This window comes from Thunnus maccoyii, chromosome 24 (assembly GCF_910596095.1).
Source record: "Thunnus maccoyii chromosome 24, fThuMac1.1, whole genome shotgun sequence".
Classification (NCBI taxonomy): Eukaryota; Metazoa; Chordata; class Actinopteri; order Scombriformes; family Scombridae; genus Thunnus; species Thunnus maccoyii.
Window position 1 is genome coordinate 12,519,874 of NC_056556.1, and position 26,523 is coordinate 12,546,396.

A 26,523-nucleotide genomic window follows, 5' to 3' on the forward strand; every position below is an offset into this window, starting at 1 on the left:
CTGTTTTCTTTGAGATATTAAATATAACATATTTACTGAGCAAACTTGTGGTTTTCAGTGGACTTATTCTGACTATAAAAGCCACTGAGTCTCTACATCTTCAGTTGTTTTGTAGAAACAGTTTGACAGCTTAGTGTTCACACTGCTGCGTATGAACATTATTGGCATAAACCAGTACTGTTTGAGTCATAATCTGAACTCTAGAACATATACAAAATCTATGCAATCATATAAAATGAGAGCTGCATCTTTTATACTAACCAATAATCATTTTCTGTGCCAACTATTAGTGCGATTGTGGCCAAAAGTGCACTAAGGTCAAACCACAATTGGGACATGCTTTTTTTTTTTTTTAAGTGTTTCTCAATGCATTGACTCCTCTGATTTAGTCTTATTCTAAAATGAGGCCGAGCTGATTCAGTCTCTGAGTGGAATAAGGAGATGTATTGATTGTTGTTTCAAGGATTTACGGGAGACGGTAGAGTTATGGCAGTTAGGCCGCATCGGCTCCCCGCCAGGAAAAGAGATCCGGGCATCGTCAGCAATCTATGCCACTGCTCCATAAACAAAGTGAGCCGGGTTGGGTTTTCTGCAAACAAACACAGCACTCTCACTCTCTCCACACACACACAGACACACACACACAGCACACACAGAACTGAGAAATAACATTACCGTAAATGTGGTTTTATTAATAATAACAGTATCTCTTTTAATGAACATTGCAGATACATAATAGAAAATAAATCAGAAACAGGAGAGACGTCGTCTCAAGAGTCGTGAAAGTGCCTGGAATAATTCTGTGCTATATATTGTCATTGTTATTAATCTTCATCATCATCTTTATCAAAGCCGTCTTCGCCAGAAATGTTCGATTCATCATGAAACAAAAAAAACGTGTATCACCCCACTTAGAAAATGCAAACATTTGTATTCACACAGCTTCCCAAAGCAGGAGCTCTGACGCCAAACTCCTGTCAAAAACTCACCGATTCTACGTGTTAACCTCCAGTCAGGACTAGTGTTTCTACTTTGAGAGGCCTTGCGAATAATGACCATTGGTTTCATGAATATGGCTCGATTGTCTTCATCTTAATCACGTTATTGTCTTGATTATATTTACACAATGCCACGTCATAGAGCACAACAAACTCTTCTGCTCAGAATCGGTGCTCTTCAACGTAATCCATATTTCACTTTTCATAAGGGGGGGTTGGAGGGGGTCTGATTGAGGTGAACTAAAAACAGGCCTGCATCTGTGGGTTGATTGAATGATCTTGAATGAAGAGGACTGTTCCTCCAAAGTACAAATCCATCCAATATTGAACTCTGGGCAGCTTGCAGCAACTTAGTTTTCCAAAAACAGAAATGAAAAAAAAAAAAAACAGGCCTGAAATATTCTGCTGCCAGTTTAAAGTAAAATTAAAAAAGCTGACAACAAGATAAGGGGAAGAAAAAACACAATGTTTCATTTATTGTTTATGAGTTCATCACTTTGCATATTTTATGGCACTAAATGAAACACCTCTATGTTGTGAGATGTTGCAGGTATTTTAGTATGAGGTTAGTTTTCTCAAAAAGCAAACAATATGGCACAGCTGCAGGGCAGTTGAAGAGTAGTACGTAAACAGGCCGCCTTCACAGGTGTGAGAGGATATGTGAGAGTAGCTCTTGTTTTCTTGACCGGATGGAATCGTGCCGCTCCTGGTGGAAGCCATTGTCAGAGGAAAAAAAGAAAAAAAAAAGAAAAAAAAAGACAGTTTTGTGAATGAGAATGCTTCACTGTATCTTGCTTTGGTCTAACTTGCTTTAAGTAGCATTTCTATTGTATGGTTATATATACTCCAGGATTTAAATTGAATTTTTAAATACATTCTTGTCATTCTTAAGTATTAATTACATCTTTTTTGGAAGGGTTTCTTTCTAAAAGGCTATTGGGGAGGATACACCCCATGATTATTATTGGTCAGTAGGTAAAAAATATAACTGATCACTTCCTCTAAAATGTTACTTTTTAATATTAATAACTAAACATTAATAATATTTCACAACTTTATCATCAAGTCAGCAACTTTTGAAGACTCATTTTGGAGTGAAACTGTTTGTTGTTGTTGTTGTAGTCGTTAAAATTCCTGTGTCCCTTCGCCAAAGCTGAGCCGAGCAGCCGGGGTCGACTGAAAGTGTTCCGAACTGAGATGTGAAAGCCCTATTTTATTCATCTGTGAGCATAACTCAACCGACAAATCATTTCCGTTGACAAGGGGGATGGCGAACAAATAACAGAGCTGTCATTGGGGAGGAAATGAATAACAGAGATAACAGTTTAGCCCTGGACAGCCTTGTTTGGTCCTACGGAGGAAAGCAGACACAGTAAATGCTTCAGGTGACACTGCATGTCATGGCTTTCCTCTCCTCCATCTGTACTGACATCATCGATAGTGTAGCTCCATCCTTGTACCAAATCAACCGTGAAACGCTGCAATGACTGTGAAATCAACACAACATAAAAAGCCTGCTGAGCTGCTATCCGTGGTGTGTTGGAAATGTCAAAACTCCTCTTTTTAATGACGAAAATACAAACATACTATTTTTTTTTTCTCTTGCAATATAAGGGTAAGACATTTAGTGAATGACCTATTGATTTTCGTGAGCTATGCAGTTCCACACAACAAAACATTGTTCTTTTATTATGTTTCCCCAAGTCCTTCTATCAGAAACTTTATAGGTATAACTTCTCTAAGCAAATATCCCTCAGTTACAAAAATAGACTTTTCTTTTTTCATAAAATAATACACATAATTAATTTTCGGTGATATAATCATCTGTTAAGGTAAATAGCAAGGCTTTTTTTTTTTTTTAAAGTAAATGTTATCGTGAGAGAAACAGAGAGATGTGAAGGAAGCCTAGCACCATATTCTTCATATCACCCTTCACAGATATGACTTTTCCAAAAGCACTCAAATACGATTTGGGAACCCCGTCTGTTCCCCCGCTCTCTGGACTCCATATTTTGCATATTCTGGTTGAGTCCAGATTCTCAGCCTTTTACAACAGCCATCAGATCTGAGACTCTGCTCCCTGAAATCCAAAACAAATCGTTCTCGTCTCCTAGAGGCTGCGACGTTTGCCCACCCCAAAAACCCCAAAAGCTTTATAAACTACACCAGCCAACAAATTAAGATAAAGGTAACAACGGTTTAACTAACACATCTCACAGGCCATTGCTTCACTTTTGTACAAACCGAAAAAAAAAGAGTCCCAACTGATGATAAAACATAAAGAAGAAACAAGTCCCAAACACTGATGCTACAAAGAATTAGAAAAACGTATGTACAGGACCCTGTATTCCTTGACTTTCTGGGTAAATTATCATAGGTGTTGGCTTGTGTTACGTGAGTGTTTATACAGGCATACAAAAAAGTTCTCCTTGCTTCTTTTTTGTTGTTGTTCAGTTTCAATAAAAGCTCTTATTGGACCAAAACAAAACAAAACAAAAAAACAATTGCCACCACCAGAACCCCCACCAATGTGTCCAGTGTGTCTGACGCCTCGTCCTCCCGCCCCTCCCCCTATGGTTTCCTGGTGCAAATTCAACAGCAGCAAGTAGCTTAGTGCCATTCAGGTCCATCTGGCCCCGGTGTTTTCAGGGTCCAAGTGCCAGTGGTGAGTCCTCCCTGTGACGGACATCATATGGATCCACAGTCTATCCTGCCCGGCACCCTCTCTGTCACCAGATGACGCTGGATATACTGGTCTCTCTGGGCAGCAGTGGCAGCATGGCGTTGTTGCCGTGGGCTTCTTCCAGACTCTGCTGGCGCAGCGACTTGGACTGAGGCCGCTGCCCGTTGATGAGCGTCATGGGGATGTTGCAGTAGGTGTGCTGGTTGCCGAGCGTGGAGAGCGGCGGGAGCGTGCCGCCGGGCGGCAGGTCGTAGTCGTAGCTACGGTAATAGTGTTTCTGCCTCATCTGGGTGTGGCAAGAGTTGTGGAAGGTCGAGCGCAAGTCCGGGTGTGCCGTCGCCATGGCGGTGGAGGTAGCCGCCGCCATGGAGATGGCCGAGACGGTCTGGAGCTCGCTGAAGGGGCCCTGCTCGCTGACGTCCAGCACCTGCTCGTGGGAGATGCTCAGGGGCTCCATGCGCTTGAAGGGCATCTCGTAGAGCAGCTGCTTCCAGAACTTGGAGTTGAGCTTGTTGCTGGACGGCCCGCGCCACTTGATGACTGTCAGCATCTTGATGGTGTGTTTAAGGGCCTCCACTTCCTGGTAGTTCATGATGCCGCGCAGCTCGGCGCACTCGATCAGGATGACCTTGATCTCGCCGGTCACCAGCATGTTGCGCAGCCGCGTCTCCAGCTCAAAGATACTCCACCCCCTCCGCACGACATAGCTGGGCGTCATGACAATTATGAGGCGCTTGCTCTGGTCCACACAGCGTGCTACATCCTCGATGTAGGCTGGATAGATAGACAGAGATAGATAGATAACTTGGTATAAACAGCAGTACATTTAACATAAGTTGCACTGTTTTCAGTTTGTAGGACTTATTTTTACTTGCTTGTATGGTGTATAGATTTAATCTAGATAAGTTTAATTGTACATGAAACTACACAGAGCTCATGGATGATGCAAATATGATGAAACATATCACACAGGCTGTTTAAAGAACTCTCTTGGCCTCATGCGGCTGCTTACCAAACTGCTCCTGTTTTATCAAAATTTCAATCAACTAAATCCAATTAACTCGAGATGAAAAAAAAAAAGTTAATTTTGAATAAAAAAAGACTGAAGTAATTTAAATTAAACATCAGATGAATTTTACAGTTACACATTATTTCCATGATTTGGCTAAACTAAACTCTAACTAAAACATCTATAAAAGCATTTCTAGAATTAATTATTGGATCTATTTAGACAGAATTGTAGACAAAAACAAAAGGAAAGGGGATCACTTGTTTTTTTTATAAGATAACAGTAAACATAAAACACTCAAAGCCAAGCAAGATATGTGTGTGACATTAAATTTGCATCTTAACACCAGAAGGTAAAGTAATTGTGCGTTTACATTAAATACAGATTTGTATTCACCTCCTTAATGGGTAGCTGTTTGGCTAATAATGAATGTGATTAAGTGTTTCCCTAGGCCTGTTTGTGTGTGTGTGTGTGTGTATGTGTGTGTGTGTGTGTGTGTGTGTGTGTGCGTGTGTGTAGCTAATGCCTGCTTTTAGCCTTTCCTGGCGGAGACGAAGACAGAGTGGCTCCTCAACAGCAGGTAGACGGGATTAACTGGGCTTCCCTTCCCAATCAAAGCTTATGACCCTCTTGTGTGTGTGTGTGTGTATGTGTGTGTGTGTGTGTGAGGAGAATTTTTTCTTCCTCTCTCTCTGTTTCAGACGAGAGGCATCTAGAGACTGAATAATATCTCAGTATGTTTGCTAGTTTTTCAACAAACAAATGCCACATCTCCTCTCTGTCCTGCTCTCCATATCTCTGAGAATGAACTCCTTCTTTCATGTCACTCTTCCACAATGAGAGAAACCTGATTAGACTAAACTTGGATTTGAAGTCGCCCTTTACTTCAACATGACAAGTAAATCTCTTTTCTTTTTGATAATTGGTCCTCACTCAGTACTCCATCACAATGCGTCCCCAGAGCAACACCTCTCTTTGGGCCTGTTCAGTTTAGCTTAAACCAATCAGTCACAAACAAGTTTTTCTTTTACCTTACTGTGAATAAAACAAAAAGGAAATGGATAAATGCTTGCTATATAATTAGCTAATGAGCAGTGGTTTCATTTTATGTTTTGAATTGATTAAACTGAAAGTAAATCTGCCCTCTCAGGGTGCTGCCTGCTAACACTTTATAGCTTTATAGATTAAATTCCTCCTTTCAGAGACCTCACAAGCTTTACAATCAAAGCCTTGCATGTGTAATAATTGATTCCTACATAAAAACAAAATCAACGCTAAATTACAGGGGGCAGGAAATCACTGTTGCCCTGTTCCCTATAGTTTTTTCAAGTTTTCCATGAAAAAAGCTCATTGTGACAAGTAATTAAGCTTGTGGTGCTAACTGGACAACTCAACAGCTCCTACAGAAAATGTAAATAAGTCAAAACTTTAAGTGATACTGTAGTAAAGTGCATAAAACATATGATAATCTGAAGTCTTGTTAGCAAAGCACATTTCACTATAAATATGACTTTATTACTTTACTGTATTACTGTATTCAGCTCTGTATGATCTTTATTCTATGAAAACATCTGAACTATAAATAAAGATACAAACATATTATACATTTGAAATGCATTTAAAGCAATTTCCCATGTAAGGAAACTAGAATTTTAATCAATAAAAAAATCTCCTGGTCATTCATCCTCCATATTTTATCTTCAGAGTTGACAAGTAAGCCCCTGGCTCTGCAATAGGGTTATAATTTACCAGCCAGGAATTCATGACTTCCAACTTTGAACAGCATGCACCAGAAATCTACTCAAATTTAGTTGCTGGAATTATCAGAGACCACAGTTTGGTCTAATAAAACAACAGCTACACTTCAGAGCAGAGTTAGAGGTTGTGACGTTTCAGTTACAAATAAACAAGGCGTCAAGCCATCATAGGCTAAAAGATCAGAGATTATAAAAGAGTCATCTTTGCAATGTGTTATATTTACACCTGGTTTCCCCAGATAGGAATCATGACACCAGGTGTAAAGTAGTCAAAGTATTTGAACAAACGTAGCTGCAAACTACTACAAGTTTTAGACACAACAAAACATTTTTCATGTATTTCTGGGACTGAAAGTTTGAATTGTTTTGATGCAGTTAACCCATCAGATGTATGTAATTCATTTAGATGCAGGTGGGGAAAAATAATCATGTTTTTCACTTTCATATTTTATAAAGGCTTCATAAGTTGTCACTAATGGCTGGTGGTTCATAAATAGTTTACTAATGCTTCATAGATTAATAATGGCAATAGCAACCTAGGTTGCCAACCAAGTCACAAGGTTGAAAAAAAAAACATATTTCCTTATTACTGCTATATGGATCATTAATTAATAAGTTATTAACCACTAATGGAGTCATTAGTAACAACTTATAAATTACTTATTAGAGAGTGTTTGACCAGAAAGTCTGTGTCGGTGTGTGTTGACACGAGCGTTAAAAATCGGGGGGAAGAAAGTACCTCTAAGTAGTCTTGTGTCATCCTGGAAATGATCATTGGTGAAACCTAAACATAGATATTTACATTCAAAGTATGATCAAAAGATTTGCAGAAAAGCATTAAAAAAACACAGTTGTGTTAATGTGGGGACATGGCTCTGGCATAAACTGTGTTTCTCAACTGGTGCTCTACTAGCGATGGTAAAGCGGTAATTGTGCTGACCAGTTTATTCCAGTTTAATATGGGACATGTAGCATAAAAAAGGCAAGGAAAAAGCCTTATATTTTTGCTGCCATACATTATAAACACTGAATGTACTCTACAGTAGATATATAAGAAATCTACCAGAATGGCAAGATGTTAACATGTTGAAAATAATCCAGCATACTGTAGAATAACACGTTACTTATCAGCAGCTCAGGAGAAGGATTGTTGACATATGCTGAAACCCCAAATGGCCAAACTGTGTTTATCTATAGCTGTGGATTATGCTTTATTATATCAACTGTTGAGATGTTAATACATTCCCAGTGGGAACTAAATGTTTACACATAGACACAATAAGCCAGTGAGCTGTGCCGCCGAGCTGGAATAGCGACAGATGCACTTAAGATTCCTCTCAATCCTTGCATTTTTATGCCATTTTTCCCATATTATAACAGTCCCCCAGCATCGAGCACATAATCACAGCAAGGGATTCAGTTTATAACCTTGGCACATTGCCACTGAAGAGGAACATAATTAGTAATGGCGGTATGTGCGGGAAGACAGGCAGATGCAAGTATTTAAATGAAGGCCAATAACATAATGATATTATCAAACTCATCTGTGTGATGAGTTAATCAAAGATAAGCACGGGGCATGGTGAGAGGCTCCATTAGAAATATTCTGTGGTAAAACATGCATTAATATCCATGCATAAAGAGCTTTTTGATTGTACAGCTGACATATTACATAGCAGCATGCAGAGGTACAGTTGGAGCAGGATCAGGAACATAGACTGTAATAATAGGGTTGGCTGTTTCTGCTAATTATGCCGCATATGTAGGATATTATGCCTCCCACAGGCTTTACATACTGTAGATAATGCACTTTAAATACTTGAGTACATAAAGAACCAACTATTAAGTCCAGACCTCTTCTGCTGAGTATTATTTAAGATATAGGTTTCCATAATTCACTTTCACAAAGGAAGCCTCCACAGGTCAGACAGCAGGAGGGGCTGTAGGGACTGAACTCTTGTTAAAGATGTTTCTGAATATTTTGTACATTTCTATCTGGAGCAAGTTGAACTGGGTTTGCACACTCCAGGGATGGAGAAGTATTCAGACCCAGTACATAATGCTGAACTGGAAGTCTCTTTAAAAAAAAAAAAAAAAAACTTCAGTAAAAGTACAGTGAGCTTAAGTATTACCTGTATAATTTACTCAAAGCACTCATCCAAGTGTTATATTATTAAAGTCATATTTTATAAATTCTCTTATGGAGTTACTATTACTGATGCATCAAGTGCAGGCAGCATTTTAACATTACAGCTGGTGCAGTGGCTGATGTAGTTTAAAAATACAATACAATACAATATTCACTCTAAGGTGTGGTAGAGTGGAGGCATAAAGTAGCATAAGTAAGTATAAAGGACAACGATTGTATGTGCAGAGTTTGACACTAGAAGGGGAGAAAGTCTCTCTGTGCTCGCCTTAAATTCAAGGTGTGTGTACTAGTGAGCTCCTCCACGGGGAGATCAGAGCCAGAACTCAACTACTCTACCCCTTCATTGACACCACCTGTCACAATCCATGTGTGTTTATTTGAATTACAGTAGAGGTCATTTAACTCTATTAATTATATAAAAGTGGATATTGTTACGATACTTTTTCATATAGTTGAAATGTGCAGGTTTAGGTCTGTTTCGTCAAGTTTGCATCTGGACTACTACAGCACCACTTGGAGGGGCTGAACTTGGACATTTCAACCATTCATCTATCACTTTTAGGTATCTTTCTCAATTTATCCAACTATTCTTACTTTTAGCTAACTAAATCAGCCATTTATACATTACATTACATTTAAACTTCTCTGCTCGCTTGCTAACTAGTCTTCATGCTTACTCAATTGCAACACCTAATGTTCAAGTGTTACAGCTGACTAAATATGTGGATATATTTCTTAAATCAATTTGTTATTTCTTTGAATTAGGTAAACTGATCCACACTCTCTTCACATACTCCCAGGCGACTGCAGAAGCACCTCCAGGGATACAAATACTCCTGGATGGGAATCACTGCTTTTAGGGCTGCAACAATTAAAAAGGGGTGCAACTGTCTGTTCAGAGCTGTCTGTGATGTGTGATGTCTGTGTTGCCATGTGCCATAATTGCAACTTGGCAGCCTTTTAAGTTCATATCTTATTGCAAAAAAGCAATAAAGAATGAGTGGAGACCGTTATTAGCAGTTGTTATTGATTAACTACTCAAATAAAATGAATAAAATTATGAAATTCTAATATTGTTCCCTATTCTTTTTGTTTTTTTTTGTTTTTTGTAACCCTAATTGCCCCCTTTTAGCAGACTGATCCACTTCAATTAAGCCAGTAGTTAGAAAAAGATAATTTTATGATGATCAAATTAACACAATGATGGTCGTACGGGTCTAGTTATGCCAAAACACAAATGCATAAAAGAAACAACAAACAAGGCAAATCACCACTGCACTGACAACACGAGCAACACCAAGCCACAAAACATTCGACACAACTTGACATCGCCGCGAGAGAGAGAGCTTACTTCCTGTGGGGATCAAGTCCCTGTCTGGAATGAAGAGTTTATACCCATAATGCTTCTCCAGGACGTCGGGGAGGATCTCCAGGGCAAAGCGCTCCTCCTCTCGGGTCTCCTGGCTCCACTGGTCCGGGTCCACTTTTGTGTAGGACAGGTAAGCGTCGTAATCCTTGTTATCTGCAAGTAGAGGGGAGACGGGGAGACAGACACAGAAGTAGGTGAAATGTCACAGCTCCTGTTATCCGCCAGGCAAATCAGCGAGGTTTGTAAGCAGAGTCTTTATTGTCCTCAGATCCTTCAAACCAGACCCTTTCATTTAGTTTTATAATCCCTGCTATAAAGCAGGTGCAGAGAGAGAATAATAAAGCCTCGGGCTCAGCACTGTGAATAAAAGCAAGTCTGTTCTCTTGAATACTTGCATCCCTTCATGTATGAGCTTTTAAAAAGCTCCCAAAACCATTCTGCTTCAATTAAATGCTTTTTATAATTTGGACATAATGTTTCCTGCTTTGGTCAGCAAAGTTTTGCACCGCTATACCCAAGATGCTCACAATCTATATTCATGCTGGTGTGCAGAGAGCTGTTCATTCGCGGGGAGACTTCATTGAGACGGGGAGCCTCCATTACACTGACCTCCGGGCACCTCTGCCCATCTGAGTGCTTTTCATTACAGCGCCGTCCCCACTGACAAATAATGTTACCTTGATAGCTACTTTGCCCACTGCAGGCAAAACAAATTAGACTCCAGCCTGAGCTAAATGCCCAGCGCTGCCTGCTAGGCCGACACATGGCGTGGCTCCATCACCCACATGAAAGCTCTGATTGATGACGGATTTGAAAGGACTGAGAGGAGAGTGGGAAAGTGAGGAGCGGGGGTAGACTTTAATGTTTCGTCTCATGCTGGAGCACTCCTGTACAATGAGTCAGGAGGGTGGAAATTGAAGAAATGGAAGTGAGATATCCCAGAGCCTCTGACTACAGGAAGGAGATAACAGCTTTTGGCTCCTCCAGTAACAGCTCAGCTCCAATGTTGTACTCAAAGCTGACTGAAAAACCAAACCACTAAATTAATAAGAGTGATTTGGTCCTTGACTGGGAGTTTGAGGCTCTTATTCTTTTTTTTGTCATCGCAGCCAAATTTTACTATGGACTTGCTTGGTCAGTTCCTGGATTTTAGCCATGCTGATACACTATGTATGTGGCCATAAGTATAAAGACACTGTCTACATATTTATGTACTTTTGATCTCGAGCTTTTTTTTCGTTTGGGTTAGGCAACTTAGTTTTTATGCTACAGCATACAATGACATTTTAGACAACTTCCAACTAGAGCTGCAACACTTAGTCAATTAATTGACTAGTGGATTGACAGAAAATTAATCGCCAACTATTTTGATAAACAACTAATAAAGAACTAATTCTATGACAGCAAACAGAATATATTTGGGTTGTGGACTGTTTTTTGTGACAAAACAAGACATTTGAGGACATCACCTTGGGCTTTAGGAATCAGTAAGACTTTATTTTCCGTGACATATTTTACTATGTGATGATTAAATGTTTCAGTCAAAGACCATCGGAAAATAAAGTATGGGGAATGAAATGCCTCCAAAGAAATCAAAGAAAAAGGCTGGGGAGTTATTAAATCAGAGCTGCAGTCTATCAGAAGTTGAAGAGACACAAAAAAAGACAAGCGGCGGAAGTGAGCACCATGGAAAGTGGGTCCTTGCAGGTGAGCTAGTCGGACTTGTCGGCTCTAATACGCTCCATAATGAGGGAAGAGATTGGGGCTGCTTTCGACAGACTTCAGCCGCAGCTTGATGCTTTAAAGGTCGTGTTGCTACAATTAAAGCTACAAATTGAAATCTAACAAAGGAAAACAAAGAGCTCAAAAAGAAAAAAGAAATGGAAATACACAGCAGAAAGTTAAATCTATATGTTTGGACTGAAAAGCGATATGGAGAAGAGTGATCCCGTTGCTCCTTAAAACTTTTTTAAGGAGGTGTTCCCAGGGGAGCTCATATGTGAACTGGTGGTAAACATTGCACACAAGATTGGTCCAGTGCTCAGGTTGAGACCCAGATCTATGATTGTAAGAATGCAGAGATATCAGGCGAAAGAGGCAATGTTGAAGCTGGCAAGAAGCAGGGGGGAGGTTATTTTTCAAGACATGCGAGTGAAGATATTTCCTGATGTGACACCCGAAATCTCCAGGAAGAGGGCCCAATTCAATGACATCGGGATGAAGCTGTGCAAGGCTGAGGTGAGGCTCAGTATGGTATGGTATATATAGGAGAGACAGGAATGCATATGGGGGCGGTGTAGCAGTATATATTCCACATCAAATACCAGCCACAGTGAGATATGATTTAATGCCTGCTGATACTGAAGTACTTTGGTTGCAAATTAATTTACCGCATTTGAAACCTCTGCTGGTAGGATGTTGCTACAGACCTCCAACTGCAAATTTAATTTATTTTGGATAAATGTTAGATAAAGTGTGTGATCTTTATAATGAGATTTATTTTTTAGGAGATTTGAACATCGACTGGGATATGTTACACTGTGCACTTAAAGAGAAGCTGCAGGCTATAACTAATGCATGTAACTCAGTGCAAATGGTGGATAAACCTATAAAAGCATGCATGAAGAAAGATAGGTCCAAAAGTGAAACTTGTATTGATCATGAATTTACACATTTTAGTCATTTATGTTCAAACGCAATATCAATCCTAGTGGGGTGTAGTGATCATAATTTAGTGGTGCTTGTAAGAAAGACAAAGGCTCCAAAAGGACCTAGAGTAGTATTCAGGAGATCAATGAAAACATTCTGTGAAGAGTCTTTTATAGATGATGTTAAAAATATATGTTGGGAATATGTACCAGAGAAAGATAATCCAGATGATGCCCTTGAAGTCTTTAATGTGTTATTTATGCAAGTGATTTAGAAAACATGCACCAATTAGAAAGCAGACAGTCAAGAACTTGAGATCACCCTGGATAGATGAGGAATTGATGAAACAAAGAGATGATGCGAAAAATGTAGCTATCAGATCGAGTTATGAGTCTGGTATAGGAGGTTATGGAATTATGTAACTGCATTAAACAAAAAGAAAAAGCAATCGTTCTATGGAAATAAAATTAAAGATGTAAAGAATGACAAGAAAAAGTTGTGGAGTTTAGTAAATGGCATGATGGGATCCTGCCCAGCATATCTTGAAGTGGAGGGGAAATTCTTGACTAAACTTGTATAAATTGCTAATCATTTTAATGATTATTTTTCATGATAAGGTAAACAATTTGAGGAGCAATATGCACCAACAAGTAATAGTACCCCCACGATACTAATTAAGGATTTAATAATGGAGAATAAGTATAAATTTAAAATTGCAAAACAACAACAGATGTTGAGTGTCTGCTTAATAAATGCAAGGACAGACCACCAGGTGTAGATAATTTAGATGTTAAATTTCTTAGAATTGCTGCCAATTTAATTGCTCTGCCTGTCTGACATATTATTAAATTGAGTACTGAAAAATGTATTTGTCCACCGGCATGGAAGATAGCAAAAGTTATTCCTCTTTCAAAGAATCTAGCTGCACCATTTTCTGGTACAAATAGCCGCCCTATAATTTTGTTACCAGCTTTAGGAAAGGTAATGGAGAGAATTATTTATTTTGATGTTAACACTTAAACACAGATTATCAACATGCTTATAGGGCTGGTCAGTCTATATGCACAGCTCTGACAATGTTGTTTTTTATGTGCCTATAGTGTATATGAGTGTGTGTGACTGCATGGGTGGTGGACCCCAGGAAGAAAAGCCAATGCTTATAGGGATCCTATTAAAGAGAGAAAGCTGACATTTCATAGACATTTCATTAATCGACAGTTTCATTGATAATGAAAATAATCGTTGCCGCCCTTCTTCCAGCTTTGAGGCAGTTAGAGATGCTCCTTAGAATGTAATTCTGGTGCTCACAACACTGAAAAATAGCATTTGAAAAATTCAACAGCATCGAAAATTGTTCAAATGTAAATTTATTGCTTGTTTTATTGAATTTTTGTGAACTGATCCTTTAAAATCACAACAGTTCTGATCTGCTGGTTCAGCTGCGGTTACTTAACCACAGATAATATATAATGCATATCAGATTTTGGAATTATATTAATCAGAAACAAAAATATCAGATTCTATTTGTTTCTTTATTCATGAAAACCATAAAGTCATAAAAAGAGGGAAAAATCTGAATGGGGGACATTGCAGTGTGAATGCAGCCTTTGAGGTAAACTCATTAGAGACACGAGCCGGGTTTGGATCTATGAGTTGCTGTCTTCATTATCACTCTAGTCCTTCTGCTTTTTAGTGGCCACCTGCAGTGCAGGAGCCATGCGGTGATGTTTAACCCGTCAAGACGTTGGAAGAGGAAGAGGGAACTGAAGATGAGAGAGTCAGGTAAAGAAAAATGATGAGAGCAGATGGGTTTAAGACGAGGGATTTTGGGATCAATTCTGAGTACAGCATCCCATTTTTGTAGCTCCTCTCTATTTTACAGTCCTGCCTCTCTCTCTCTCTCTGGGCTGTGAGACTGTCAACAAGATTCACTCACCTCCTAGAGGGTAATCTTGATATTTGGCAAGTACACACCACTCCTACATGACACCAAGTAATTAATCTAACTAGTTTTTATAACTTGCAATTCATTTTACAACACCAGGGACATGCAAAAAAGAATTGAAAAGTAACTTCATAATCACTTAGAATAACTAACTCTGGGGCTTATATTCTGCTTCACGGTGACATAAATCTCCCTCGCTGTTTTTCTCTGGTAGTTTTCACACGAAAGCTGTGTAGGCAGATCAAGGGCTATTTTAGTGAAGCTGATTCACTCGTCTGTAGTGAGAAAGAGAGAGGAGGGAGAGGGAGAGGCTGAGGGTGAATCTCGGAGGCGGAATGACCCTCCTCTTGCATCTTGAGGAGTCACTTCGTACAGGAGACTGGTGAGGTGTATCTGCGAGAGCAACACACCTCCGAAACCGCAGCCAACACTTTGCACTCATCCGTCCTACACGCCGATTGCAAAGGGAGCTGCTTGACTGACTCTCGCTGCATGGGATGGAGGAGGGTTGAGGAGGGTGGTGGTGGTGGGGTGGGGGGGTAATATATGCATGTGCATAGAGAGCCCACAGTTAGATTGTGAACTATTGAACTTGCGGTGGAGAGCGCCAAGAGAGTTGGAGGCGTAATCTCTGGGATATCTCTGGGATCCATTACACTTAATGGAGAGTAGATTGGAACGTAACACACATACTTAACTCTGGAGCTACAAACGCACATGGGGTGGACTGCTAATGAGTAGCTCAGCAGTTTGCTTTTTTTTTTTTAAACATACCGTTTTGTTTTTCAATAATATAGTTTAGCCAGTAGAATATGGCTTTGCATCAGACATTAGAAAGCTGGCTGCCGTTAAGATATAGTCATTGAATTTTGTTTAAGAATTTAGTTTAATCCTTGGTGATTTGCTTGCATGCAATATGATTTTCTGGGCTCTGGTCATCATTTTACACATTTCCTCATATTGTACACATAGTCTGGTCTCATTGATATAAATGGGGTAGACTAAATGTTAGAAAGACACAATATAACTGAACAGCAAAATTAACAATAAGGTTGAATCAACAGCTTTATAAAGCAGGTTTATTGCAGGGATCTTATATTAGACTGCTTTGGCTAGGAACACCTAATTAACTGGCAACTGAGTGTATATAGGGCTGCAACTAATGATAATTTCCATTATCTTTTTTTTTTCATTTATAAGATGTCAGAAAAAGTGAGGTCCCACTTAATCTATCAGGTCTGTAATTTCAGACTAATTTTCTAATTATTTCCAAGAAGTTTCCTGGAAAAAGCTGTGTAATGTAGAACTAATCTAATAATTAAAAAAACAGAGTTAGTCCAATTGTTTAATTCCAAATAACTGCTTGTTGTATCTAGAGAGCTTGTTAGTCAGTGCACAGCAGGTCAGCTGCAAAAATGGGAAATTTGCCAAATGCAAGCATAAAACTCAACAATTGGAGATTTACATTTTCAACAATGAATAAATAATGAACTGATATTTACTTGGGTTTAAATTGACCCTTTTTTTGGCCAAGGACAGTTGTGTTTTCATGTACCAAATTAAAAAGTTCTGTCTGGCAAACTTCCTAGCAATCTATAAGGACAGTGACATCTACAAATTCATTATTTTGTCCGACCAACCGTTCAAAGATTTAATTCAATTTACAATGACCTTAATGAAACAGAGAAAAGCATGTTTGGCAATTTTGCTTGATAGATAACTTACATGACTTAAAGATCAAGTATCCATACTGTATATTTATCCCTGATGAACAATATTTCACCCACAGAGAAAATATTTAGTCTAAACTCACAAGATGTCTTCTTCCTTTAATTACTTATGAATGATTACTTTGGAAAAAACAAGATCCCACTTGACCTTCTGATTACAAATTAGTTATTGTGATGTTTACCTCTACATCTTAAATATGCTAATTAAACAGGATGCATTACAGTCGCTGCGTGTGCGGGATGTGAAAACTATTAATGCTCGGTATCGCCAAACTACACTGAACACAGACGGAGCCTCATAATTCCATGCCGTGCTGACAACACTGACATTCGTATTTATGGCAGAGTGTTGATGAGTTCCCACCTCCTTGACAAGCTCGCTCGGCTGTTGTCATCATGAAGCCTATTATTGATTCCACTGACACCCACACAATGTGACAACTGAGTGGTCTTTAACTAAATTGCGCCCCTGACAAATAGCTGACAGTCCGTCCTATTGTTACGTAAAGCTTACAATTTTACAACTGGCAGAAGAGGAAGGCAGGCATTCAATTAGTTCTTCGAGTGGCCACAATGAGACACAAGCACTTTCTTGGCAGTGTGTGCAGAGTTATACGGGAGAAAAAAAAAAAAAATCTTTGTGCATCCGAGACTTTGCCTTAAGGGCTTTACTGATGAAAAATGTGTGCGTTGTGAAAGTGAGTTAACATGAAAACATTGTGAATTTATCATTTCTTGCTTGACACTCATTTACAGTTTATTCCTTTAGTGTTATGTTCTGAGCTTTACACATTCCTGAGAAGGGACTCTATGAGGAGATTAAGTGTCCTCTTCTTCTTCTGTGTTTGTGTGTCCTTCAGTGCATACTGCCCTCCACAGAAGGTAATGTGGATGTTGAACTTTGACCCTACTGCTTCTACAGGTTGAGCTGAAGCTGTAAGCCAGAAAGGAACAATAATGTATTTATTTGCTGGAAAACTTTAGATATTTTGAGCTGCTCTCTTCTCAGGGAGAGAGCCTGCATTTCCTTGAATTCTCTGCATGCCAGGTACTCTCCATATATCCATATATTGTATAAAATATATTATTCTTCAACCTGTCAAATGCTGTTTATGCATGTGTTTATTTCTTGAAGTGCCAGGTGATTGCAGGCAATTCCCACCACAGTGTGTGCAACTATATCTCGCATGCAGCTACTTCTCCCTGTCAGTGCAGTGGTTACCATAGAGATGGGATCTCGGTTAACCACCTCCTGTCATTGCTTAGCGACTGTTTTCCCCCCCCCCACTCAACTGGCAACCATTTCCAGTTTGATTCCTATTTACTGCCTAAACCTTCCCTATTCACCTACAGGATACTGTCATTGGAAGTCAGAGATGCAGGTGCGAGTTGCGTGCATGCCTTCGAATGCGTGCACGCCAGAGGTGGCAGTGAAGTGATCTAATCGACCGAGGCGTGGAGGAAAGTATCAGGGGTCTCCTGAGAGCTCTGGAGGCAGCGTGGTGTGTCTTATTGAACCTGATCCCCTTATACTGGAGAGCAAATTGAAAATCTGTTTCTCTCTCCAAGCACTCACTCGGGTGGCACAATTAAAGGAGACAATTGCTGTTTGGCATTAAGTTCAAAGCCTGACATTTTTTTTTCTTCCCTTTTTTCAACACAACTGCCTCTGGGCCATCCATTAAGGCAAAGCTCAGCTTTCCGGGGCCGGAAGCTCAACACAGCCAGGGGTAATGACTTTCATTGAAATGTCTGATGTAGCAGCCATCACAGTTAGGCAGAGCTGGGAGTGTGTGAGGAGAAGAGCGGGGTACAGAATACGTTTTACCTTTTAACGCTCGTAACTCTCTCGCTGTCTCTCTTTCCACAACGTACAGTCCCTCAGCCTCTCCGAACTAATCTCATTGCTCCAGAATTCATTGCAGTGCTGGTACTTGAGAGACTCATTACAGGGGAATCAAATTAAAACTTGCTCCTTGTCTCAGTTTGATGCATTCTCAAGCCAGGACTCATCCACCAGGCCCAATCAGAGTGATTTTTTTTTTCCTTTACTATTGCTGATGGGGCTTCAGAGTTAATGTTTTTGTCTGGCACAGGGACTGTGTTTTGATTTGCCTTATAGAAAGTGTTCAGCAGAATATATTATCCTTTCACTCTTGCACTTCCTCATGGACAGTTTGCCTGCAGACACATGGGAAAGCATGAAGAGTAGCCTACACACATACATGCAGAATCACCCTGCTGTTCTTGAACTCATTGATGTATCTTCATAAGAAGTAATGTCTGATTTTCAGTGCATTCCAGAGCTTATTTGTGATGGAGCTTTGTAGAAATTGGCCTCAACTTGTCTCTTTCAGTTAGCTAAAGAAACCCTATATTTCCCAGTACCTTCTTAAACAACTCAAGATAATGAGCTTTATGTTACCACATAGCAGAGTGGGGAAGAGCACAGTGGTGCAACAACTTCCCCTTCAGGCAAAGAGCAAATGGCACAACTGCGGCCATGTTTTTTTTTTTTTTTCTTTTAAATATATTTTTGGGGCATTTTATGCCTTATTAACGAGCTGAGAGATGATAGGAAACAAGGGAAGAGAGAGATAGGGAAGGACATGTAAAAAAGGTCCAGAATCAAACCGCGGATGTTGCAGTTATGTGGCCTACTGCGTCTTACCCAGTAGGCTACTAGTGCACGCCAATTTTATCCATGTTCTGACCAAAACCAGTACTGCATCAAAAACACCTGTTTATAATTGTACTATTTACCATTTAATTGTCACAATAGAGAATAAAATTATTTTTTAAAAGTCTGGAAAGTTTTCACAGGGAAATAATTTTGCTACAGGTACAAGTGAGAAGATGAGGAGGAAGGAAGTTCTGTTTGATTAATACATTCATAATTTTGAAGGCACTTGTAGCGAAATACTCACAATAATTAAAAACTGGGTGCTTGTTTGGGTGCAATCAGCAAAGCAAAGGCATTTGTAAACAGCAAAGTCTGTTCAAATGTGAGCTTAAATCTGCAAACCAGTACACTTAATCGACAGACTGTACAGACAGTTTGAAATGAGTTTGCTTTTGTTAAATGTACCCAGAACTCCCTGGAACACAGTATTGATATTGAATCAATTATCCCAGTGAAATACAGTAAATTGAATTGAACTTAGGCTGACCCTTGTGTTTTTAACACAGTGTTATTGTTGGTCTGAATGCCTGCTTCCTCTCTCTTGTGGCTATGTTGCATTCTTGTTTTTTGAGGCTGTAATTGAAGGATGTAGTATATTTGTCTTTTCTGTAATTAATTTCTCCCGGTATGATGAAGCTACATTTGCAGGCTGAAATAATATAAACACCTCAGGGATTTAAACTCTCAGGTAACTGCATCAGGATCGCACACATTGCTACTAAGGTGCTTCGTATTAGGTTGAATACCAATTAGCAGATGTCTGGAAATCAGCACTTTGAAATTTGAGTTTTCAAAGCAACATGAGACGACTAACAGCCCACAGAACAGCAGGCGCATCACTCCAAATCAATTCAAAATTAATTAATATGTCATGGGAAAAGTCTCGGAAATCGTGACAAGACATGTAGCAATAAATAACATAACAGTGACATATTCAGCAGACTGGGGGTTGATAAATACTTTATAGTGGCAAATTAGCTACTTCACAAAGTGTTCACATTATTTTGTCTGCCTGTGTTCAGCTTCTTACCCACTGGAATAATAATAAGTAAAACACACAACCAATTGTACCCTGAAATGCAAAGCACATCACTAACAGCTGCTGTTTAAATGATCAAGGCTGCGTTAAAAAAAAACAAAAACAAAAAAACTTAGCAACTTGCCTGGTGGAGGCTCTGAAACACAGCAAGAGGGGATGGTTTGAAAGCCTGAACTTCATTACCCAGAAATCATGCATTGTGATGCCAGGAAGCAGCACTCAGCATGAACATTTTTACAAGCCGGGCTTGTGACTACTGCTAGCTTGTAGTTACTTTTCACAAGGATGCAAATATGACAAGAAAGAAAAACAGATCAAAGATTGGAGTCGTTTGCTTCTGTTCAGACGACAGTTTAAAGAATATTTTGTGTGCAATTTTTTGATTTAGTTGTTCCAGTGTGTTGAGAAGATAACCTGAAATTGACAACAGAATTTCTGAGTTGATGAGAGGTTCTTTTCTGTTGCAGCCACTGATAAAACAGGTGTATATTTACATAAAAATGGTGCCACATGCAGTTTCAAGATATGAAAAACAGCCCAGGTGTTTTCTGAGTAAAAATAAATATGCAGTCTCGTGTAGCTCAGTGTGCAGAGCAACACTGATATTGCTCATGTATGGGATTTGATTCCCATTCAGGAAAGAAAGGATGCTTTCACAGCAGTGGAAGGTGTTTTAATTACAAAAAGGTTATCTCATCTTACCTCCGTCTATATCCTCGCTGCCAAAATGGTTCCTGTAGAAGAGCATGAGCTCGATCCTGTAGCACTTATACAACGTCACCAGACAGATCAACAGCATCAGGATGGCTCCCAGACCTCCGGCCAGCTCCACCGTGTACATAAGCTCTGCTAATATGGCAAACACAGTGACAGGGAGGGAGAGATAGGGAGAGAAAAGTCAACTTTAATATGATTTCAACATCATTTGTTGAAGTGAAACAAAGGAAGGAAACCCTCTGGATTAGTTATATTAGTGGTAGCTTACTTTCCATTTACATGAAAAGCATACCGTGTGAAAAACTGCCTATGAACTGTGATTTTTAAATTCTCCTGTGATTGTCCTAGAAAACCTTGAAAACATGAAACACTGGTGGCTGTAAGCAGTTTTAGTTAAATTTGTTCTTTTGAAAGCAAAGCAGTGCAGTTAAGTTTCAGATCCAAAATGTAAAACAGTTGCTTTAAATTCAGAAAATTGTATGAAAATTAATTTATTTTACAAAAAAGGAAAAAACCCTCAAGTCTATATAAGTGTACATTTTCCTGTGATTTCCAGCCAAAACAAACAACATGGGCCCTTCTTGCCTTATTTCTTTAAGAGGAGCCAGGATCGAGGAGTGAGGAGGCTTGAGTGAGCGAACACCAACAACATCCTACATGGACATCTTTTATTTTAACTGACACCTTTAATTCTTGTAGTGTTTGAATGCTGCAGTTCATCAGGCTGCTTTGAAACCGCATCACGACTATTTTATACCAACATACAAATAACAAAACCAAATGAGAAGCGCCTGCTGTTTTATGCTGCCAATGACGATCATGTATAATAAAACTTCTGAATTCTGCCTCCAGCCAGTCATCCATGCATACTGCAAAATGTCTGTTTTGTTATTCTTGAAAATTAAAAAAAAAAGTTTAACAAGCATCTTGTGGTGCTTTTAATATTTACTGTCGCATTTATCATTTAAATGTTTTTTTCCCCAGATCTTACTGCAGATATCTGATGTTGTGAGACATTTATTCTCCTTTAATATTCACAGGGTTGCACAGTTCCACATCACAATTTCTCAGCTCTGCACTGCACTTGAAGCAAAATCCAACTATATTGTGGAAGATCAATACAAGTGAAATAATGCATGATGCAGTCATGATAGGTAAGAAAAAGTTGCACTAGCTATTGTTAACAGATTCCATGTTTTGAAATGACTTAGGCGTACCTCCACATCTGTTTGAAAATAGCTTTTATGCATCTCCTGCAGTGGTATTTATTCAGCCTCTGTTTGTGTCAGCTTTTCTTGCCTTTCCTCTCCATCTTGTCACGTTGCTTATGTGCTCATTGTGGCTGGATTGTATCCAGATGACACATAACTCCAACCGGAATGAAAGTACAACCACTTCTATACCTGTCACTTAACGCCTCCTGGCTGGATTGGATAATAAAAAACTCACGTTGAGGCAACTGCCGCGACAATAGCATGTGACAGATCAGACTGCCACACTTATGAAGATCGGTTACATGTGTGTACTGCTGCGGAGACGTGTGAGACGAAGGAAAGCTCTCGGCTGTTAGCTGAACCGGCTGTTCCATCACCAGATCGAAGCGGTCCGCTCTCCCCGCCATCCGTCATCACTGCCGTGTGACATGAACTCATGAAAAGCATCAGTGGGAGCTGAATTGTTGGACTTCACTGTTAATATTTCATGATTATTTTAAATCTGGTTACTTATGGTGTTTTAAGAAAGGTCCATAAGACAAAACTATTCAGTAGAAGCCACTGTTTGTGTTACTAAGGATTATGAGAGGTGATATTTTACACTACAGGACAATGGACTCCATTAGTCCATGGTCTACTAACTTGCCTTGAAAACCAAGTCGTTTGCTTTGTCTTTTCACGATCTTGTCTCTTTTTCAAGGTTTTTCTTTCTTTTTTACAGTGTTTTCTGTCGGATGTCACTCCATCTTTTGCAGTTGAACATTTTCTCTTGGCTACGCCTCACAAAATCTGGGTGGTCAGCCTTCATTGGCTGACTAATGGACAACAGTAAAAGGCTGGACTCGCTGCAATGCTGCACACACACTAACGCGGACAGAGAGGACTCGCGTGCATCACCATCCATCACCGACGCACATTTAACCTCGTTGGAGTGTGCGATGCCCATCCCACTGCAGCGGCCATCAGGCTGACAGCTCCCATGATGAAGGATGGTGTTCTGGAAAGCTAACGAGCGTGGCCCGCGCCGCTTCATCACGCCTGTCCGGCCGACGACCTTCAGCCAAACTCACGGACGGACGTACATGCACGTAAGCAAACGAGAGCGCAAACAAACTCAGGGGCAGCATGAACGTAGGTTTCTACCTCAAACCTCTGATTTCTTGTCTCATTCTCTCTCCCACAGCCTGGAAATCATCCTGAATTAGTTTACTCTTCTAAGAGAGGTTCTATGGCTAACAAGCACGGTGAAAAAGCTGGATCCAAGCAACTCCACTTCTCCCTGACTTCCTCTCCACCTCCGCTCTACCCTCCCACCTCAGTGAACACTGCTTCTCTCCTCAGATGTCTGGACAGTATAACGAGCCAGCTGCTCCTCAAGCAGCAGAGATTACAGTGGAGGAGGCCAATTCTTCTCTGCCTGGCATCCATATATTGTAGCAGCGCTGCACTGGGACAGATTAAGACAAATTAGCTCCTGACGACTAGAAGGTTGGATTTGATGGAGCCACATGGCATCGGGCGATTCATCACTCTTCTCTCTCCCTTTTTCTGCATCTCTCTCTGTCTAGGGAAGGAGATGAAAAGGGAGGAAAAGAAAAGGCAGAGTGGTGGTTGGACTGTAACATTAAAAAAAAAAATAGGAGTGAGAATTATGAAAGATGACCCTGAGCCAAATATATATCTCCTGCTTCTCATGTTCCAAAATCAAGAATCTACATTATCATATACAGTATAGACAGCTGTTTACCAGTTAAAAAAGTTGGTCAGGAGGACTTGGAGAAGCACAACTTCTTGACTGCAAGAATGGAAATAAGGACACATCTCCATGCTAACTTTACATACAAGACAGCAGACGTATTCTGATTGATGCTGCATGATTCAAAGTGTCTGAATGTGTGTGTGTGTGTGTGTGTGTGTGTGTGTGTGTGTGTGTGTGTGTGTGTGTGTGTGTGTGTGTGTGTGTGTATGTGTGTGTGCATGGGACAGAGAGAGAGGCGAGCAGGGAGAGAATAAAGACTTTCTGACGCTGAGACGACCAAATTCATTTGGAGTGTCGTGTGCTGCTTTTCACAGCTTCAAGAGACAAGCGAGGAAAACTTTGACGCATTTTGAAAGGCAGCGTAAACACTGACTGGGCTCGCTCTGCACCACGGATGCACCAAATAAAAACATGGGAATGGGTCGATTTCTCGTAGACCCGCAATCCTGCGAGGAACAGGCTAATCTTCTCCGGTTTATTCTGAGATTCGACTGTGCAGCATAAACCCCTTTAATATAGCAAATGGAGGGGAACTGGGCTGCCATCAAAGCTGGATCCAAAGCTGCGAGCTTAAAAGAGAGGAAAAATATCTTACTATGTAAATGTATTCAACACTGACAACTTTAAGGCTGTAGAGACCCCCCTAGCCTCACTAAAACATAAAAAAAAAAATCTCACTTATATAACCACATTGAAAAGTGTGCACCTCGATTTAAAATCATCACGGAATCAACTTTCAAACAGTCATCCTCGGTGAGGCGAAATCAGAAGCAAAACTCAAAAAAAAAAAATGTTTGCTTGAATAAAAAGAGAATGGGGAGGGGGAAAAGCAACAGTAGCCAGTGATGAAAGATGAGAAAATGTCTGAGTGAGATTTCGGCGATCAAAGGAGGATTGGTATGTGTGTGTGTGTTTGTTGGGGGATGTCATTGCCAGACAGTCAAACAGCTTGTCTGGCATCATAACACCGAAGGCTGCCTCTCTCCAAAAGTGCTTTTTCTTTCTCTGCAAACTAATACTTCCTCAGGCTGAGGAGGGATGAATAGGCTTTCTACACTATCTACAATAGTGTCCCATTTTTTTACTCCCTGAGGCGAGAAACAACTGGTCAATTCCCAGAATCCCGCTAGTTGTTCTTCTTTGTACTCAGTAAATTGCTGAGAGATTCACTCCATTGTTAGTGTGAAGGCCCGTGGCATCAAATGGTGTTTTTCACCTCCAAAGCTTTAACATGTGTGACAAAGTGGGTGAGACAACACAATTTGTCCATATTACAGTTTGTGTTTCTTTCCATACTTGTCATTTGTTTGTTTAGCCAGTATTTGTAGCATTGCTTTTGCATCTTATCTCAGGTTTTCTTCGTGTTAAGCACTGTGTTACATTTATACCTGCATTTATCGTTTAATCAAGACAGACACATTTAATTTCACTTACCATTTATTAATTTAAGCCCTGAATTTCTTGAGTTATAGATTGGCTTGTGTTTCTTACCATACTCACCATGCGTTCCAGGAGACAAAGAAGGAGTCACTTCTTTTTTCTTCTTTCCTGAGGTTTATTGGCGGTTGACAAACAACCAATTGGTGCATTATCTCCACCAACTGGTATGGAGTGTGGATCAGAATGTCTAGTATTTACAATATTCGTAAAAAACTCTTCTCAATCAAATTAGTTAGTCTAAGATACTAAAATAGGATTTAATAACACTCATTTCTTGAGTTCTTTTGTAGAATATATATCGAAGTGTTCTTTTATCTTTCTGAGGTTTTGAATCAGATGCCTTCTTTCTGCCTCATATTTCTGACAGTGTAGCATAACATGTTCTACTGTTTCTTCTTGCCTGCAGTATTTACATCTGCCTGTATTATGTTTACCTATTGTCTCATCTCTCCTGTTCCTTCTTGCACACCTCATTTCTTCCATTTTCCTCTGAACTCTGTAAAACCATTGTCCTTTCCTCTCTTCCTCTCATTGCTTTTGCCACCTTTCCTTCAATCACTGCTTAATAATGTTCTTGATTTCTGTCTTGCTGAAGCTAACTGTCAAATCAATCTGATTATTTTTGATGATTTTTTTGTTGCCCCCTTTGCAGCCTTATCTGCCATTTCATTTCCTCTGATGCCAATATGTGCCAGTGCCCATGAAAAAATTACTCTAAGACCCATAATTTGAATTCTGTATAATGTTCGTTGTACTTCTATCAAAATGTCTGTTCTGCTGTCTGAATGACTGTATTGTAAACCAGCTAGTGATGAGCTTGAATCTGAACAAATGACTGCTCTCAATGGTCTTGTATCTTCTATCCACTGCATTGCTAACAATATTGCAAACATCCTATGTACACTGATAATTGCTCATTGATCCTTCTCCCTACTTGGAGATGAAACTCTGGAACAATAATGTTACTCCTACTTTATTAACTCAACTCTTTGATGCAGATCAAAGAGTTGAGCTGTAGATCTGGATTTAACTATGTAGATCTGTATGTAACCGTGGTAACAATCAATATATACGTGTATGGTGTGTGAATTATAAATAAACTCCCTATCTTTGTTCTTCTTTTCTGCTGTGGTGTCCAGAAGTATCCATGGAGGTATTGCTGGCAGTGGTACTGTTGGACTAAAGTTTAACTGAGCTACTTTAAGTTCTGATGATTTCTGTGTCACTGTCCATCCAAAGCTTTTTGTTTCCCTCCTCTCCTTTTCCCAACAAGGGTTTTAAAGTGTCTTGTGTTAGGTGATCATGACTATGACCCAGTAATTCTGGCATTTCTCCCATTTCTACTTGTAATGCTACTGTTGGGGTTGGGTTGCAAAAAGCGA

At 39.8% G+C, this 26,523-nt stretch overlaps 1 protein-coding gene across 6 annotated transcripts in view; it reads right to left on the reverse strand.

The window, feature by feature from the left end:
- Nucleotides 1-681: 681 nt before the first annotated feature.
- Nucleotides 682-26,523, reverse strand: part of LOC121891789 (interleukin-1 receptor accessory protein-like 1) — a 301,317-nt gene continuing 275,475 nt past the window's right edge. For 5 of the 6 annotated variants that reach the window (XM_042404349.1, XM_042404351.1, XM_042404350.1 and 2 more), the window contains 4 exons: nucleotides 20,714-20,860; nucleotides 9,948-10,118; nucleotides 7,187-7,231; nucleotides 682-4,455 (listed from right to left, as the gene is read on the reverse strand). In XM_042404349.1, coding sequence (XP_042260283.1) covers nucleotides 3,728-4,455; nucleotides 7,187-7,231; nucleotides 9,948-10,118; nucleotides 20,714-20,860 — 1,091 coding nt within the window. In that variant the 3' untranslated portion in view covers nucleotides 682-3,727. The remainder of the gene's footprint in view (nucleotides 4,456-7,186; nucleotides 7,232-9,947; nucleotides 10,119-20,713; nucleotides 20,861-26,523) is intronic. The other variant, XM_042404354.1, reaches the window with a different exon arrangement.